The sequence below is a fragment of the Dendrobates tinctorius genome, unplaced genomic scaffold, assembly GCF_039654945.1.
Source record: "Dendrobates tinctorius isolate UK_male_01 unplaced genomic scaffold, ASM3965494v1 ptg000003l, whole genome shotgun sequence".
NCBI classification, from domain to species: Eukaryota; Metazoa; Chordata; class Amphibia; order Anura; family Dendrobatidae; genus Dendrobates; species Dendrobates tinctorius.
The window spans coordinates 13,664,879-13,681,138 of NW_027361671.1; the positions used below are offsets into that span (position 1 = coordinate 13,664,879).

The following is a 16,260-nucleotide window of genomic DNA, read 5'->3' on the forward strand; positions in this document are numbered from 1 at the left end:
GGTGGTGCTGCCCAAAAAGGTGATCGTCATCCAATTAAGAAACTGACAGATCCATGAATGGAGCTTATTGAAATGGAGGGGGCTGTATTGGTTACTGATATTATTTTTCGAATGTCAGCAGTCTATTCTTGTACCTTGAGTCGTTTAGCTCTATTCTCACTTTAACAGGTGAAATAAACTGAGATGGGAAAATAAGTGCTTAGTTCCATAATAATTCTGCACACAGATATTCTCCTAAGAAACACAAGACCTCACTTTTACTTAAATGTTCAGGATATTTTGGATTGACCGATAGCGTTGTAATTTAGTAATAAAATTAATCTACAAATTGCTAATTGTGCACTGCACACACTGTGTAGGATTCTGTTAATGTCAGTACTTAGACCTGTGGTGTATTGGACATATTGCCGCAGTACACAGCAGGAAATATGACCGTAATGAAGCAACGGCCATAAGTGAAGCGTCTCCTCGGTACTTGGCAAAGGGTCTATGACACAAGTTGAGCGCAGATTCTTGTAGTTTCTTTTAATCATTCATTAGATTTTTCTACATACTGATTGGTGTCCACGTGGTAAATGTTTTCACTTGCACCTGATCTGGAAAGGCACGTACCTGTTGATATAAACTCCCACGGGTGCAGGTTATGTCAGAGATTTTTAATTTTTATTATGAGTGTAGATTGACAAAAATCTTATTATGCATGTCAGAATAAGGCTATAAACTAATGAAAGAAAAAAGGTCAGCGCTGCTTGGTGAATATAATCCAAGAACGTCAATAAAAGTACAAATTGTGTTGGATGCCTACGTTTTGGATCTTTTTTTTTTTTTCATTCACGTGACCAGCAATTCAATAGAAAGATTTGCCGGAGTGTACGTAGGATTAGAAATATACATTGGTGTTCTTACTGTATTACTATGGCTGTGTTCAAATCATGACTCTCATTCACATGACCGTTCTTTTGTTGCATGTGAGCAATGTTCTTGTGTGCAGGGTAAAATCATCGCTTGCACTATTAGACCCCCTCCCATGGACAAAATTGTGCCCAATAAACTGCAAAACATGCCACACCGGCTCCAGTTGGTTCTTGACATGACTGACATGAGTCTTGCAGCCATATCAGAAGAATACTGCAGTATATGCCTCAAAAATAGTGCGAGATTTGATTTTGTTCATCATGGTCAGCTGCCTGGATGTTTTCTTTGGCCTTCTTTTACAATAGTTGGATCTCAGACACAGTAGGAACACAAAGATGAACGATGTGTATACATCTCTATAGTCCAGGAATGCTCTTGTAGATGCAGTGGTCCCTACTAGTTCTCAAAGGACACGTTGAGATGCCTTCAAGATAATCTGCCCTCAAGATGGTGATCACGTTTGACTCTGCAATTGTAGACCTGATAGCATTATATAGACTGTCTCCTCGGAAACATCTCAAACTACAGCAGTCCCAGTACTGGAAGACTTGTTCTCCCCACTGTGTGCTTCCAGAAGATCTGTGGTGCACGGAGAGGACTCCAGAGCGCACACATAATGCAGAAGGCTCCCTACCTCGTTCATGCATCGTGGGGAATAAGAGTCCTTTACATTAATTACTGTAGTTTATGAGATGTTTAAGGGGTGAAAGACCCACCTTTATAAGTAGGGGACAAGAAGTTATAGATTTGTCCATGAGGGTTCTAAGCACACAACCACTCCACCTACAGTACAGAAGCTGAGACTAGCAGAGCCTGGATGTGGCTTGTCGCCATGTTGTACATTTGTGTAGTGCTGATGTAATTACTTTGTGAGTGCACATTACTGTCCAGTAATCGGACGCTCTCTCCGCACGTTTACGCTCTTACCATTTCTGCATCCTTTACAGTTTTCTTGTTGGTGCTTCTGTAATGAAATGGGAGAAGTGGTCACATGTCTGTATTTCTGGGGTGTGCTGTATATCACGACCTGTTGCTGAGAGCCGGAGTTGGCACTACTGGAGTCACATTTTCGTTGACTGCACTCTTTCTTCATTAATCATGCAGTAGAGTAAAATCTGACTTTTTATGCCGAGCCGCACTGACTGGTTTTATGTTTTTCTTTATCTTTTTAGGAACCTTACATGGAAGGTGTGAATCCATTCATAAAAAGTAACAAACACCGAATGATTATGTTCTTAGATGAACTTGGGGTGAGTTCTAAATTTGGGCACCTTGGTTTCGTGTGCTCCTATCTAGAGTGCTGGTACAGCACTTCTCTCCTGCACGATTCTGCAAGGGGTCACGACTACATTTCAGAATTCCTAAAGGGGGCAGTGTATATTTACAGAAGGTAGTTTGGGACAGCACAGCTACGAGGAAGATACCGTTTTCAACTGTTCAATGAATGGGGTAGTTACCATATTTAAAACCATGGCACTGCTTTATTATTTTTTTATTTTAGATCAGATTGACCCAATAAAAGGAACCTGTTAGGCGATTCATTCTGTCTGCCCAAAGCACGGGCAGCAAGAGTTGAAGTCTGGTTGCACGATTGCAGCCAAGTATGTTACTCTAAAACGCTTTGGCATTTCAACCACAATGTACTTTTAAGATCTGGCCGGAGACTAGACTAGTCCATCTCGGCCATTGACCTGGATTTCCATATGTACGTGTGAGGAAGAGACCTGTCAATCACAAGCAGCAGCACTGGGAAGATCTAGTTTTGTCCCCGGCCAGATTTTCAAAGTCTCTTTCTCTGAAAATCCCTAGCAATTGTGCAAGCAGGTTCTGATACATTCTGCCCTTGGTTTTGGGGGGCATGAGTTGCTCAAAAACAGTCCTTTTAAAGGTAACCTTTAAATCAGGCCTTGCTGCCTTTCTAGAACAGAAGCTACAGAGCAAAAATTAAGTTGTATTCTCCCTGCAGCCGCTCGCAATTTGTGGGGTAGTGATTACAGCTTGCTCATTGTATAGGGAGCTGTGGTTACCCCATTACTGGAAATAAGGCCCTGCAGGGAAAACATTTAACTTTATTTTCTTCTGTTCTTTCTGCCAAACATGATTTAAACATTATTTACCTGCAATCCACAACTATATCTGCAAATAAATAAGCTTTCTGGAGGTGACGGGTTCTCTTTAAGCTCAGCGAGTTTGTAAAAAACGGATACCAAAGTCATACAGACAGTTTTGTATGGCATCAGTTTTTGAAGAGTCCTTTTCAATTATGAACATGGGAAACTGTATATATTCCTGTATTTCTGCTTTTTTTTTCTTTTCTTTCCTATCTACTGATATCCGGAAACTGCTTCCATAACAGACTTTGATTTGAAAGTCACAGCCGTATCTATTGAAAAACAATGAGCATGAGTTTGTGGGCAGATCTATGTGAAAAGTTTGTATATTTACAGATTTTACTAGGTTAGGAAAAAATAAATGTTTGTGGAGTTATTTTCAGGCCGTTCAAAGTGTATGCCCAAAGAATGATAATCAGATTAGCAATCGCGTACCTAGAATTGATACAAGGTGGAAATCGATCCCAAACTTGTGTCTGTGACCAAACCGTGTTAATGATCAAAATTAATTTGTGGGAATAGGCTAAAGATAAAAAACCTAATATAATTAATGTTCTATAATTTATACATTTTGACTATTCCAGAACGTACCAGAGCTACCGGATACTACTGAGCACTCGAGGACTGACCTTTCCCGCAATTTGGCAGCTTTACATGAGATGTGTGTGGCACATTCCGATGAACTCCGGACCATTAGTAATGAGCGAGGCGCACAGCAGGTAATGATTCAGCGCCGTCTAGTCTGACTGTCTTCAATCTGTGTCCTACTGTCTTCTACATTGTGTGGCTCCTCTGTATAAATTAATTAGGATTTGGATGTCACCATTCAACTTGCTAAAAAGGGCCTTGCACAATCTTGCAATGAGTTGCCACAGCAATGGTTTTGTGCTGTTGCAAACTGTGCTGATGTGATCTTGCTGTAATTGGGCATGGTAAAACTGATAACTACTAGGTATCAGCCAATCCTTTCATAGGACCCAGGACCAGAATAATGCTTGTAAGAGTAGCAAGCTCATGCACATGGCTGCTAATGAGCAAGACAGGGCTAGTCATGCCTGCAGTTTGCAGATGTGACTGGCCCAATATTTATGTTGGCCGTGGGAACCTGGTTTTACTTTGTAATCACTGATTGGCTAAAGTCCATTTTTAGGAACTAGTGTATACATTTACAGGATAAAAGACGAACAGAACAATTTGCACAATAGTGTGCTACAGTTGTGGCCAAAAGTATTGACACCCCTGCAATTTTGTCAGATAATACTCAGTTTCTTCCTGAAAATTATTGCAAACACAAATTCTTTGGTATTATTATCTTCATTTAATTTGTCTTAAATGAAAAAACACAAAAAGAATTGTCCTAAAGCCAAATTGGATATAATTCCACACCAAACATAAAGAAGAGGGTGTACAAAAGTATTGGCACTGTTCGAAAAATGTTATGCGTCTCTAATTTGTGTAATTAACAGCACCTGTAACTTACCTGTGGCACCTAACAGGTGTTGGCAATAACTAAATCACACTTGCAGCCAGTTGACATGGATTAAAGTTGACTCAACCTCTGTCCTGTGTCCTTGTGTGTACCACACTGAGCAAGGAGAAAAGAAAGAAGACCAAAGAACTGTCTGAGGACTTGAGAAACCAAATTGTGAGGAAGCATGAGCAATCTCAAGGCTACAAGTCCATCTCCAAAGACCTGAATGTTCCTGTGTCTACCGTGCGCAGTGTCATCAAGAAGTTTAAAGCCCATGGCACTGTGGCTAACCTCCCTAGATGTGGACGGAAAAGAAAAATTGACAAGAGATTTCAACGCAAGATTGTGCGGATGTTGGATAAAGAACCTCGACTAACATCCAAACAAGTTCAAGCTGCCCGGCAGTCCGAGGGTACAACAGTGTCAACCTGTACTATCCATCGGCATCTGAATAAAAAGGGACTGTATGGTAGGAGACCCAGGAAGACCCCACTTCTTACCCCGAGACATAAAAAAGCCAGACTGGAGTTTGCCAAAACTTACCTGAAAAAGCCTAAAATGTTTTGGAAGAATGTTCTCTAGTCAGATGAGACAAAAGTAGAGTTTTTTGGGCAAAGGCATCAACATAGAGTTTACAGGAAAAAAAGAGGCATTCAAAGAAAAAAAAAACTGTCCCTACAGTCAAACATGGCGGAGGTTCCCTGATGTTTTGGGGTTGCTTTGCTGCCTCTGGCACTGGACTGCTTGACCGTGTGCATGGCATTATGAAGTCTGAAGACTACCAACAAATTTTGCAGCATAATGTAGGGCCCAGTGTGAGAAAGCTGGGTCTCCCTCAGAGGTCATGGGTCTTCCAGCAGCAGGACAATGACCCAAAACACACTTCAAAAAGCACTAGAAAATGGTTTGAGAGAAAGCACTGGAGACTTCTAAGGTGGCCAGCAATGAGTCCAGACCTGAATCCCATAGAACACTTATGGAGAGATCTAAAAATGGCAGTTTGGAGAAGGCACCCTTCAAATATCAGGGACCTGGAGCAGTTTGCCAAAGAAGAATGGTCTAAAATTCCAGCAGAGCATTGTAAGAAACTCATTGATGGTTACCGGAAGCGGTTGGTCGCAGTTATTTTGGCTAAAGGTTGTGCAACCAAGTATTAGGCTGAGGGTGCTAATATTTTTGTCTGGCCCATTTTTGGAGTTTTGTGTGAAATGCTCAATGTTTTGCTTTTTGCTTCATTCTCTTTTGTGTTTTTTCATTTAAGACAAATTAAATGAAGATAATAATACCAAAGAATTTGTGTTTGCAATCATTTTCAGGAAGAAACTGAGTATTATCTGACAGAATTGCAGGGGTGTCAATACTTTGGGCCACAACTGTATGTAGTGTTAATGCACATTGCATAACATTTTCCATTCTCTTTCCCCAGCATGTCCTGAAAAAGCTTTTGGCAATCACAGAACTACTTCAGCAGAAACAAATTCAGTATTCGGTAACAAACAACAGCAGGTAGCATCAACCTCTGCCTTCTCTGCATGCAACACCTGGAAACTACATCACAATATCACTTCCTTTTTGCGCTTTCCATGTAAAAGATAAAAAATAGCACATGATAGCCAAATGTGATGTGTGGGACTATGCTGACTGACCGGTGCCAGGAAGTTGGGGTATCAATCAATCTCTGGAAACCCGGTTGAGAGAGAAACTGCACGTTTCACACTTTGAACTGACTTCTACAAGTCTGAGCCTTCGTCTACTGAAGTCAAGAAGACCCCATTTTAGCGCATTATGCCAAAGTGTACAATCAAAACCACGGCGGCTGAGGGTAGACACATTCTGCTTCCTGACAGTCATTTATAACTGGATTACAAGCTATTTTTATACTGGTATTTTTAACTGGTATTTTTTTTTTTTTTTTCCTCCTCGCGACTGTTAAGCCAACCTGATAATGTATGCAGTTCTGACTTCCAAAACTGACAATGCAACAAGTGCTATTATTTTTATTTGCGTTCTGTCTTTCTGGGATAATGTTAAGTTTTTGAAAGATGTTTTATGCGTCACTGATTTATGGTAGATGTTTTCCATCAAAACCATGTATAATGAAAAGCTTTTGTAAAATGTTTACACCAGTAAATAATTTCCTTTAAATTTATTGATTGTTTTATCTGATGTGCATGCATTAAACCATTTTTGTAAAGTATTTCATGGTTCAGCTTTTTATTCATTTCTGGAAAAAACTTCCACTCCTCATAAAAAGACAATTACCATATATACTCGTGTACAAGTGTACCACCTGTTGGTAGTAGCGATCCTACAAGTCATTTGGCTTTTATTCTAAGTAATATTACAAGACTCGTTAAAGGGTTGATTGTGACTTGTAGGATCGCTACTACCAACAGGTGGCGCTATAGAGTTCAAGTCTTCTTTTTCTCTGAAGAGGCAATTTGCATATTATTTTCCCAGAGGAGCATTGCATGGCGAATAAGCCTCCTTACCTTGACAAGCCAGAGCTGGCATGTCACTCTCCACAAGGAGAAACCTTACCCCTTAGACCTAGATCTGTGAGGTTTCTACTGGGTTGCACATGTTGCTGGACATGGGTGTCCTAATATGGACAGGAAACACAAGAGGGCAAATAGCCCCTCCCACCTCCATTCCCCAGTGTTTTTCCTGTCCCTATAGGGATGAAGAGGTCACCGGACATCTAGCATAGCCGGGCAGCAGGAGATCGGTCGGTCTTCCCTCCCTCTCTATGTTCTGAGGAGCCAGGAACAGCATCACAGTCTTTCCCCCAGTCTGCGCCTCTGGGTAAAGTCTGGGGGATTTTCAGGAGGGAGGCCTCTTTGAGCTCTCTGGGTCCCTTCTCCCCCCCCCCCCTGCTCCTGCTGGCGTGGACTGCTGTGATGTGAGGTAAGGGTGCTTCCGGCTTCCATTGGTGTAAACTGTGCTGTCCCAGGGGCCCGAAGTGACACCAGACACCGGCCAACATGCTGAGATCACTTCAAGTGTTGCGTTCCAGGGTAGAAGGCAGCAGGAAATTCAAACAGGAAGCAGATGCACTCCACTGGAGGATTCCACCAACCGGGGAAAGTGGGGTACGAGCGCCTCTGATTGGAGAGAGGCGCTCATCCGGTTGCCCTATTTAAGGAGCCCCAGACAGAAGGTCAAGTAAGTTAGGACAAACTGTGGGTAGCATGGAGTCTGATCCTTCCCCGCTCTGCGTCTGTGGAGCCCAACGCTGTTTTGATTCCTGTAAGTATACAGGCATTGGGTCTCCACCAATGGTGCAGGTAGAGAGGTTTACAGGTGCTGACTTGAGATGGGCGAACCTGAACAGTAAGGTTTGGTGGCTGTATCGAGCACCTAGTGTTCGGGCATGGACCCCAAACATGGACTTCTCCAGGTCTTCATCAGCCGGCCCCTGTGCTATAAATAAATAAAAAGATTTGAGGTCTCTTCTATTTTTGATAACTAGCACAGGCAAAAATGCTAGTTGTGGGCTGCGACCCTCAGCTGGTTAGCTTTATCATGGCAAACAGCTGAGGGTTGTTAGCCATGTTTACCAAGAATAGAGGGGTCCCTGCATAGTTTTTTTTTTTTTAATTATTTAAATAATTTTTGACAGCTGTGCTAAAGCAGACAGCTGTAGCCTGGTATTCTCAGGCTGGTAAGGGACATTGATTTGGGTACCCTAGCCTAAAACTAGCAGCTAACAGCCACCCCAGAAAACACGCATCTTTTGGATGGTGCTTGGCTCAACTATTCCCATTTGCCCTGCTGTGGTGGCAAGTGGTTAATATTTGTGGGGTTTATATCAGCTGTTTTTCAGTCATCCATGATGGCATCACGAGAGAGGGGATCCGCCCTTCAAGGACAGGAAACCTTCAAGATAAAAAGGGTAGCTCCTCTCTCCACATCAGTTGGTTTCCTGTCCTTGATGGGAGATCCTCAAGATGAAGTCAGGAAGAAAAGAGGATGCCTGGGCTGGGCAGATTTGGATCTGGTGCGGCCGCCACCCGGTACCAGTAGTGCATCGGAGGCCACAAAGGGGTCCCTCACTGAGCGGAGTTTGGAAAGGCACCCCTTTTGCCAACCACGCTATCCAGCAGCATAATGGTGCCTGAAGGAAAAAAAAAAGATGCCTGTGCCTGGGGGCGTCCGGGTTTTGGCAGTTGCTTTTTCTGCTGGGGTCGCCACACAGGTATCGGTAGCGCCATAGAGACTAGGATAGCTGCCCTCCCTGTGTGGAAAGTGGCTGATGCTGAATACAGGCGAGCTGAGTGAGTCCTGTGCCCCTGCCTGTGGCCTCACTCTGAAAGACTGTCAGTGGGGGGATCACCAGGAAGGCAGCAGATCAAGGGCATGCGCGCGACAGAACTTCCGGTGATGCAGTGTGTACCGGAAGTCGAGGACTGATGACGCGCAAGGTCAGAAGGCTCACCCCGGAAGTCGCGCTCCAGGGGTGCGTGAGTTTCAAGCGTCCATCTGGAGGCAGGTTCCAACTGCTACCAATGAAAAGAGAAGCTGGGGGGAGATTACATACCTGCTGGTGATCCCAGAGGGTATGTAAGGGGGTCAGCAGGCGGCAACATGGAAGCTCACACAAACGCAGGAGTTGCCCCAGAAATGAAACCACAAAGTATCCTTATGTAAGAGGAAGCAGGGGGTCACAGCAGCCGTGCCGCAGTAGTAGTGGAGGTCACTCGGGCATCTCACGGGTGGACAATCATTCTCTTAGGAAGGAGGGGTCGATAGTCTCCGGGGGAGACCTTGCTGACATCATCCAGCCTCCAGATCTGGTACTCGCATAATGTATCCAAGTGGTGAGTGATCTACGAGAAAGTGCAGTACACTAATGTCTGTTTTCTTTCTCTGTATGGCCGTCTCTCCTCGCTCTCTCCCTCTCGCTACTATCATGGGGATAGGGAGTTCCAAAGAAGTGCAAGACTAAAGTTAAAGAACAAGCAGGCTCGGGGGACACAAGCCAGACAGGATCGTCAGGCAGTAGTTTGAAGGATAGTGACTGCTTTCCAGTAGAGGATATGGACAGTTTAATTAAAGCCGTGCGATCCACTATGGGCCTAGTGAAAGAGAGATCTAAAAGATCTGCGCAAGATCTGATTTTCGGAAGCCTAGTGGGGAAAAAGCGTAAGGCCTTCCCTATAAATGAGCAAATTCAGGACCTCATTAAAAGGGAATGGGAGAAGCCAGACAAAGTCACAAGGAGTCATAACACTTAAGCGAAAATATCCGTTTGACGAGGAAGCATGTGCCTCCTGGGACAAGGCCCCAAAGTTGGACGTGGCCATTTCCAAGGTTTCAAGAAGGTCCTCCCTCCCGTTTGAAGACCTAGGTTCATTGAAAGACCCGCTTGACAGGAAGACAGATTGCTTAGTAAAAAGCAGCAAGGGAGTCTTCGGCAGGAGTGTTAAGGCCAGCCACTGCAGCTACATGTACAGTTAGATCCCTAAAGGTTTGGATGGACAATCTTGAGGAGCAGAGAGTTCCGAGAGACACCATCTTGGCGGCTGTTCCCACCATTAAAGCCCCAGCAGCATTCTTATCAGAGGCCGCAGCAGACTCGGCGAAATTAGCAACCAGGTCACTGGCTTTGGCCAATGCAAGGCGTCGAGCAGTGTGGTTGAAATGTTGACCAGGAGATATGCAGGCCAAGATTAAACTCTGCAACCTCCCCTGCGAAGGAAGCTTCCTATTTGGACCAGAACATGACATCCTTGAAAAAGCTGGGGTTAGAAGAAAGGATTTCCTAGGCCCCCTTTCCTTCGTTTAGGCGGTCCTTTCAGAGGGGACGCAGATCTAGCAGTCAAAACAGAAAGCAAAAAACACAAATATCCTGAACTAAAAGTTAAAAATATACTGCAAATAATGCATAAAGGTAATAATAATAATAATAAGGGTATTTAGTAAACATAATTTTGATCAAAATAATGTACAAGCCATCCCGCCACGTCACGGCAACCCTTGTGGGACAGTCCCTACTCTAGTATTTAAAACCTTATTACTTGCCAAGTGGCGTGAATGTGAATAAGGGTCGAGCGGCTGAACCACTTGTAACAGCTTAGGCCAGACTGGATGGCTTTCCCAGCTCAGAAAAAGGGCGGTCACACCCCTATATGCACTGAATGCACAATGAAATGAATAAAAAAACAAATCTGAACTGAGACAAGTAAGTTAATGTGTATGCACAATGTAAGTGCATTTTAACACATGACCATTAACCAGAGAAAACAGAAAGCAAAAAACACAAATATCCTGAACTAAAAGTTAAAAATATACTGCAAATAATGCATAAAGGTAATAATAATAAGGGTATTTAGTAAACATAATTTTGATCAAAATAATGTACAAGCCATCCCGCCACGTCACGGCAACCCTTGTGGGACAGTCCCTACTCTAGTATTTAAAACCTTATTACTTGCCAAGTGGCGTGAATGTGAATAAGGGTCGAGCGGCTGAACCACTTGTAACAGCTTAGGCCAGACTGGATGGCTTTCCCAGCTCAGAAAAAGGGCGGTCACACCCCTATATGCACTGAATGCACAATGAAATGAATAAAAAAACAAATCTGAACTGAGACAAGTAAGTTAATGTGTATGCACAATGTAAGTGCATTTTAACACATGACCATTAACCAGAGAAAACAGAAAGCAAAAAACACAAATATCCTGAACTAAAAGTTAAAAATATACTGCAAAAAATGCATAAAGGTAATAATAATAATAAGGGTATTTAGTAAACATAATTTTGATCAAAATAATGTACAAGCCATCCCGCCACGTCACGGCAACCCTTGTGGGACAGTCCCTACTCTAGTATTTAAAACCTTATTACTTGCCAAGTGGCGTGAATGTGAATAAGCTGGGGTTAGAAGAAAGGATTTCCTAGGCCCCCTTTCCTTCGTTTAGGCGGTCCTTTCAGAGGGGACGCAGATCTAGCAGTCAGTCATATAGAGATCAAGACAGGTCAGATAAACAGTCCAGAAAAGGGAGGGGGTTCTTCTTTGAAAAACCCACCTGAGATACAAAAAAGACCTCCCAATGACTTGCCTTCCCAGGTGTGAGGGAGGCTCTCGAGCTTCGTTCCAGCCTGGGAAAGTATTTCCTCCAATATCTGGATCCTCAGAAATATAAAGTCAGGCTTGAAACTAAAATTTCACACCTCACCAGCACAGAGATATGTAGAGACCCCGATGCAACTTTCTCAACAGAAGCAACAGGCCTTAGAAAGCGAGATTCTTTCACTAAAGGAAAAACATACTGGAAGAAATCCCCTTAGGGGAAAGGGGTTCTATTCCCCACTTTTTCTGATAAAAAAAAAAAAAAACGGAAGCGTCTTGGAGGACTATTATAAGCCTGAAGGCCCTGAACAGATTCCTGATTATACCGTTATTCAAGATGGAATCGGTGAGGACAGCGATAAAAGTCCTTTTTCCACATTGTTACATGGCAGTCCTGGACCCCAAGGACGCATACTATCATGTTCCTATCTGCGAGCAAGATCGAAGATTCCTCAGGGTGGCAGTACAGATACAGTCGCAAAAAAGACACTTTCAGTACAGGGCTCTCTCATTTGGACTAGCAATAGCCCCCAGGATTTTTACGAAACTAATATCGAAAGTGACTGCCCATCTCCGAGAAAAGGACATTTTAGTGATCCCTTATTTAGGCTAGTTTCACACTAGCGTTTATTCCACGCAGTGCACGGCGCCGCTAAGCCCCGCCCCCTGCCGGCTCCCTGCCCGCCCCATCCGGTCATCTCCTCCTACTATCGCACACAGCCGCATGCGATCTGCGCACCCTATCTTTATCATAGGGTGCACAGATCGTGCGCTGTCCGTGCGCTAGTAGGATTTTGGCGTCCGCTGCGCACTTTTGAAGGTGCACCGTGCGCGCCGAAATGCAACATGCTGCGTTCGGCACGCACAGGCGCACCTTCAAAAGTGCGCAGTGCACGCCCAAATCCTTCTAGCGCACGATCTGCGCACCCTATGCTAAAGATAGGGTGCGCAGATCGCAAGCGTCCATGTGCGATAGTAGGCGGCGATGACCGGAGGGGGCGGACAGGGAGCCGGCAGGGGGCGGGGCTTAGCGGCGCCGTGCACTGCGTGGAATAAACGCTAGTGTGAAACTAGCCTTAGACGATTTCCTCATTGTGGGGAATGCTCTCTTACATTGCCAAGAACAGAGACACTTTAGAAACTCTGGAATGGCATCTAAACCTGCAAAAATCCAGATTGCAGCCACTGACAACACAGGTCTTGTTAGAGTTCATACTGGACCCAGTAACACAGGAGTTTCGCCTTCCGGAAGACAAAGAGGGAAAGATCAGATGTCTAATTCGAGCATCTGTGGCAGATCCGAGAATGACCTTCAGGAAGGCGATGTCGCTGTTGGGGTCTCTAACTGCCTGCATACCAGCAGTAAAATGGGCCTAATTCCATATGCGAGAGCTTCAATGGTGTGTGCTGGTGTGAGCAGGCCTTGCAGGGTCACTTGGAAAGAAAGTTAAGGCTCCCACAGACGATCATCTAGTCCCTCAGATGGTGGTTGCAGATCGATTTAGCTCCCAGAGGAGTACCCTGGACGATTGTGGTATCCAAATAAGTAAAAACAGATGCCAGTCCCTGGGGGTGGGAGCCCACCTAGACACCTTCTGGCTATAGGGAACCTGGTCAGGGGAAGAGTGATTGCTCTCATCAAACAGTTGGGGAGCTCCTGGCAGTAGAAAAAACTTTAAACAGATTGTTACCTCATCTGCAAGGTCATCATGTGAGGGTGATTTCCGACAATCGGACCGCAGTAGCATATATAAATCATCAAGGGGGCACTCAGTCCCCTTCTCTAATGACGATAGCAGAGAGGATATTTTTTCTGGCAGAGAGGCACCTCCTCTCATTGGTGGCCCTGCATATCAAAGGAGCAGAAAACATAAGGGTAGACTTTCTAAGCCGCAATCAGTTAAAACAGGGGGAATGGTCCCTGAAGGAGTCAGTGTTTCAGCAGATTGTAGCCATGTAACCAGGTCTACTCTATGCCTTTCCACCAAAATGCTTCATCCCTTCAGTTTTAAGAAAAATCAGGGAGGACAGTGCCACAGTGATCTTGATAGCTCCATAACTGGCCAAAGAGACCTTGGTTTTACTGGCTAAGGATGATGTTGATATCAGATCCAAGGGTTCTTCCAGAAGACCGGTATCTCCTATCCCAGGGGCCTTTTCTCCACCCTCAGACATCCGGGATGCATTTAGCAGCCTGGAATTTGAGAGGTCGCTGTTAGACAAAAGGGGGTTTTCTGCTCAGTAGCAGGAAACTGGTAACCACCAGGATATTTGTGAAGACTTGGGCAAAATTCCTATTCCTATGGGGGCAGTATGGGAAAGGGAGGAGAGTTCCTTCAAAAGGGATTGGACCTTGGCATAGCAGTTAGTACCCTTAAGGTACCGATTTCAGCCTTGGGGGCCTTATATAATTGTGATTTGACAAATAATAGGTGGGTGGCCAGATTCATTAGGGCCTGGAAGCAGGGCCAGCTCAGTTCCCTCACCTAGACCTCCTCCCAAGGAGGATCTAAATTTGGTTTTGAAGGCATTAACGGAAAGTCCATTTGAACCATTAGCTTCGGCCTCAGACATTGTAGTCTCATTAAAAACAGACCTACTGGTGGCTCTCACCTCAGCCCGTAGGATAGGCGATTTACAAGCATTGTCAGCAGACCCTCCTTATACGCAGTGTCACGCCTGCGGGTGCTCACCTGAGCTCCTCCGCTTCTCAGCGTGACGCAGGCTTTGTCCTGCACCATCACTCGCCTATACTCTCGGGGTACCGGCGGTCCGCATGCGCCGCCATGCTCCTGCCTCTAGTGTTGCTGGGAGGTCTTGACCAATGGCTCCGCATGACGCTGCATGCGTCCCCTATCTTTATCACTGAGGACGCAGGCCGTGCGCAGTATGCGTTTGGCGGCGCCTGCGTCCTTTTGATAGTGCGCCGAGCGCAACCCAATTGCAACAGGTTGCGTTTGGCGCTGGTCGGCGCACCGTCAAAAGGACGCAGGTGCCGCAAAAACGCATACTGCGCACGGCCTGCGTCCTCAGTGATAGATAGGGGACGCATGCAGCGTCATGCGCCCGGAGGTGGGGCTTAGCGGCGGCCGTGCGAAGGCCGTCGCTGCGCCCTGAAGCGCAAATGTGAAACCCGCCTTACTCACCTCACGCCCATTCCATTTGAAGCCCTTGTTAGCCTGTTGCCAGAAGAAATGCTAGGCCAGGGTGACCAGTTGAGCTGGCTTTGATGTTCATCGGCGTTGTGGGCAGTAGCTGCCGGCATACTGGCTAGGGACTAGCTGCTGTGCTTTTGCATCCTGCTCCCTCCTTTACTGTACAGATGGGGCAGTGTGACTACCTACTCTTCCTCCAAACTGTGCATGTCACTTTGGCTGGTCTTCACTTCATGTGGGGTCTAGGACCTCATCATCCCCTGTGTCGTCTTCCACCCACTCCTCAAACCTGCCAGTCTGAACACTGCAGAAAGCCACAGCAGTTGGCACCTGTGTTTTGCCGTCATGAGAAGTGTGCTGCGGTGGTCCATTGACCATGTTCACTAGCCCTCCCACGTCCTCATCCTCCAACATATCAAATTGTTAGGCATCATTATATTCAATCTCTTCTATTTATGCAGCAGGGTCAGGTGGATGGCCCACAGAATCAGGATTACTGTTGGCATCAGAAAAAACTCACAACACCTTTTTGTCTCCAGACAACTAACTTGTACAGCTGTCCCAGAAGGTCTAAAGGGAGCTTCTTCAGAGAAAGTAACTTTACCCCTGTCCTCTGCAGTCCAGTCCCTGTACTTCCTGCAAATTTTTTTTTTTCTGACCGTCACTGTGATGATGACAGTCCATCTTGCTTTAACCAAGATTGATTTGAGCTGTTTTTTTCCTGAGTGAATGAAGGTTCAGCAGTCAGGGTGAAAGAAAGAAGTGTGGCTCATAAGCAAATTTATTTGAATAAAAATCAAAGTTTCTTATTTTGCTTTTAAGATTGTATAAATCAGTCTTTGTAACATCAGTGAGCATTTAAAGCCCAACTCCAACTTTGGCTCTCACAGACTTATCTTGAGAGCTTGTGATGTAACTTCTGATTTCTCGTCAGACAGAAGTCACAGTCACAAGATTGAGCTGTGGGACTGGAGCGGTGCTGAAAAAAGGTGTTGACGCTGGAAGGCGAGTATAAGACAGAGAAGGGGGGACCTTACATTAGAAGCACCATTCCAGCGCAGAGAAAGAAAACTGCTAATGGTACTATACCATGTCTGCAAAACTGCTGGGGATCCGCAGGGCCAAAAACAATGCGGAACTGCAGTGTGTGCACATAGCCTAAAAGTTTACTTTCTTGACAATTGTACCTCACAAATGTTACAGGTGCCATCTGGCTCTCCAGCCCTAAACCCTAATCATTTGTTTGGAATAGAGCTGACCATCAGTGAGAATGGTTATATATGTGATGAGCCGCTGTGTGTCATGTCCAGGACTAGATTAGTCCCACAAAATCTCCTGGTTCATGCGCCATCTTCAGGTGTCCCAGGTATTGTACATAGTATGCCTATCTTCTACCTCAGACCGTTATTGTTCAGTTTGTGTTATAATTGGTTTGTGCAACAGTGAAATAAAACCTTGGTACAGGAATTGCCTCATTAGATACAATTTAACTTATAAGAAAATCTTGTCTGTATATTACAGCGTTCTTGCCAG

General features: G+C 45.0%; 1 protein-coding gene across 2 annotated transcripts in view; it reads left to right on the forward strand.

Moving 5' to 3' along the window:
• Positions 1–6,694, forward strand: part of RASA1 (RAS p21 protein activator 1) — a 98,637-nt gene extending 91,943 nt beyond the window's left edge. For both annotated transcript variants that reach the window (XM_073584131.1, XM_073584216.1), the window contains 3 exons: positions 2,088–2,165; positions 3,611–3,745; positions 5,924–6,694. In XM_073584131.1, the coding sequence (XP_073440232.1) occupies positions 2,088–2,165; positions 3,611–3,745; positions 5,924–6,007 (297 nt within the window). In that variant the 3' untranslated portion in view covers positions 6,008–6,694. The remainder of the gene's footprint in view (positions 1–2,087; positions 2,166–3,610; positions 3,746–5,923) is intronic.
• The last annotated feature ends 9,566 nt before the right edge of the window (positions 6,695–16,260 follow it).